The sequence below is a fragment of the Eulemur rufifrons genome, chromosome 16, assembly GCF_041146395.1.
Source record: "Eulemur rufifrons isolate Redbay chromosome 16, OSU_ERuf_1, whole genome shotgun sequence".
In the NCBI taxonomy this organism is placed as follows: Eukaryota; Metazoa; Chordata; class Mammalia; order Primates; family Lemuridae; genus Eulemur; species Eulemur rufifrons.
Window position 1 is genome coordinate 43,376,022 of NC_090998.1, and position 2,905 is coordinate 43,378,926.

General features: G+C 33.4%; 1 protein-coding gene across 1 annotated transcript; it reads left to right on the forward strand.

Annotated features, from left to right (window-relative positions):
- The first annotated feature begins 1,551 nt into the window (after positions 1-1,551).
- On the forward strand, positions 1,552-2,490 carry LOC138396776 (olfactory receptor 6C65). Its single transcript, XM_069490432.1, has one exon. The coding sequence runs from the start codon at positions 1,552-1,554 to the stop codon at positions 2,488-2,490; it is 939 nt and encodes a 312-aa protein (XP_069346533.1).
- Positions 2,491-2,905: the final 415 nt, after the last annotated feature.

The window sequence follows — 2,905 nt, forward strand, 5'->3', positions numbered from 1 at the left end:
TTTGACTCTGTTCATTAAGTCAGGCTATGCTCATGGTTCACTCAAATATCACCAACCTGGTTTCTCTCTTTCTGGGACTGGTGTACCAGGTATCATGGTATCATGCTGAGGTATGAGGATAAATATCTTTAAGGTGTTGATTATCTGCCTCACTGGGATTTTAAGATACTCAACACCTAAAATTCCTATTTTGTTGGCACACACCACTACTGGTATCTTTATCAACTGGGATTGACTAATTCATCGTAACTGATGCATGGATGCAGAACTTAGCCTATAGAGCTAAAACACACTTTTGAATCTTGATACCAGTCCTAATCAGGGTGGCATATACATTATTCAATCATTAATTCACCCTTTTACTTATCAAATATAATTGAACCTCAGTCTGTATTAAACACTAGAAGTGGTGCAGTAAAAGATGAACATGGGTGTCACTCTACCTGCATATAGTACCGATGTGACCTTGGGCAAGTTACATAACCCATCTGTACATCAATCTCCTCATCTGCAAAATGAGACTCTTAATATAGCCTACCCTGAGGATTAGGCATAGGGTAAAGGCTATATAGATCTTTTCTATAATAGGAGGAAGAAAAAGTAGAGGAGAAAGAGGAGGAGGAGGAAAAGAAGAAGGAGAAAAAAATTATTATATTTTATGCTATATGATTACATTATTGCTATCATTGTTGCTATTATCTTCCTTCTAATATATTTCTTTTCCTTATCACATTTGTGAAAACCAAGAAAGTTATCAGATTATTATTTTCAAACATACTTGATAAAGGTTCTCATGCAACAATTTTCTGAAATAATATATCTAGTCTTAATGTGAGTAATCTGATTTATTTCATTATTTATAAGATTGACTATATTTGAGAAGTCCAGTTGAAACTTGTCTACTATGATCGTTTACTAATTTTTTATTAATAAGGGCTGACATTGTATTTATGTCAACTTCAGAGAAGAGCTAAGAGGGTAAATTTTGCATAACAGCAAGAAGGGATGGATTTCAATGAATTTCTCATAAATACATATTTTATATTTAATTTTTTGCTATGAACAGAAATCAGGAATAATTTAGAAAAAGATTGAATTATAACTCAAAAGTCAGTTTTCAAATGAGAAAATTACGCTTTGAATTTTATGGTCATTACATTTTCAAAATTACAGTGCATTTTCAGAACTTGTTTAATCTTCCACAAGCACAATGAAGTAAGCTAAACATTTATTATCGCTACCATTTCATAACTGGAAAAAAACCTTTCTGTGTGTTAATTAAATAATCAAAAATATATACCAAGGAATTATCAAAGCTGAAATTAAAATCTGTTTTTTAAAAGTAATAAATCATATTAATCTTTTCAATACTAAATTAAATCTGATATGAGCTTGCAATTCTGATGTATGGTTGTTTTGCCACTTCTTGCTGAATGCACCTGTTAAGGTTATTCATGCAGAATAAGAACAATGCAAGTGTATTTGAAATCATATTATGAGTTGACATTCACTCTTTTTATCTACAGACCTATCAGAATTCAGAGCTTAGCCATGCCAAATAAGACATCAATTAGAGAATTCATTCTTCTGGGACTCACTGATGATCCAGAGTTACAAGTTGTGATATTCTCCTTTATGTTGATCACATACTTATTGAGTGTAAGTGGAAACATGACCATCATTATGTTAACACTGTCAAATGTTCATTTGAAAACTCCCATGTATTTCTTCCTTAGGAATTTCTCTTTCTTAGAAATTTCATTTACAACAGTCTGCATTCCTAGATTTCTGATCAGCATTGCTACAGGAGACACGACCATTTCCTATAATGCTTGCATGGCACAAGTATTTTTTTTAATCCTCCTGGGATCAACAGAATTTTTTCTTCTGGCTGTCATGTCCTATGATCGTTACGTGGCTATCTGCAAACCTCTACATTACACAACAGTCATGAGTAGCAAAGTCTGCAACCAACTTGTTATCAGCTCCTGGCTGGCTGGTTTTCTCATTATTTTTCCCCCAGTGATTATGGGCCTCCAACTGGATTTCTGTGACTCCAACATTATTGACCATTTCACCTGTGACTCTTCTCCTATGCTGCTAATTGCTTGCACAGACACAGAGTTTCTAGAGCTTATGGCATTTTTCTTAGCAGTATTCACACTCATGGTAACTTTGGCCTTGGTGATTCTCTCCTACACACTCATCCTTAGAACAATTCTGAAGATCCCATCTGCCCAACAACGGAAAAAAGCCTTTTCCACCTGTTCCTCCCATATGATTGTGGTTTCCATTTCTTATGGGAGTTGCATTTTTATGTATGTAAAAACATCTGCAAAAGAAGGTGTGGCTCTGAGCAAAGGTGTAGCAGTACTTAATACCTCTGTTGCTCCCATGCTGAATCCCTTTATTTACACATTAAGGAACCAGCAGGTAAAACAGGCCCTTAAGGAATGCACCAAAAAAATGTTATCATCACACAAGTACTAATGATAGTGAAATCTGTAGCTGAAACCACAAACAAACCACAAATAAATACAAATCATTATTCTAAGTGATAGATATACACAAAGGAATGAACAATATAAAGGTTTACATCCTTGTAAAGCTTACCTCTAATAATAAGATAAACACATTAAGCAGTCACATCACAGTAAAGTAAATTACCTAGTACTCTAGTAACTGATAAATGCTATTTTAAAAAAAGGAAATACAGTATAGAAAGGCCAGTGATGACTAGAATTCAAATTAAATAGCTTGCTCAAAAATTTCACAGTCATTAAAAAAGTTACTTTTATTTTTTCTGTATTCAAATGTATTAATATTTTCCTATATTCTTAACCTTTTTCTATTGTTCTGTAATTTTCCCATTTTACGTTCATCTATTTCAACCATCAAACATATC

Excerpts from the sequence above, each read along its gene's own strand:
- LOC138396776 (XM_069490432.1), top strand. The coding sequence starts at position 1,552 with ATGCCAAATAAGACATCAATTAGAGAATTCATTCTTCTGGGACTCACT.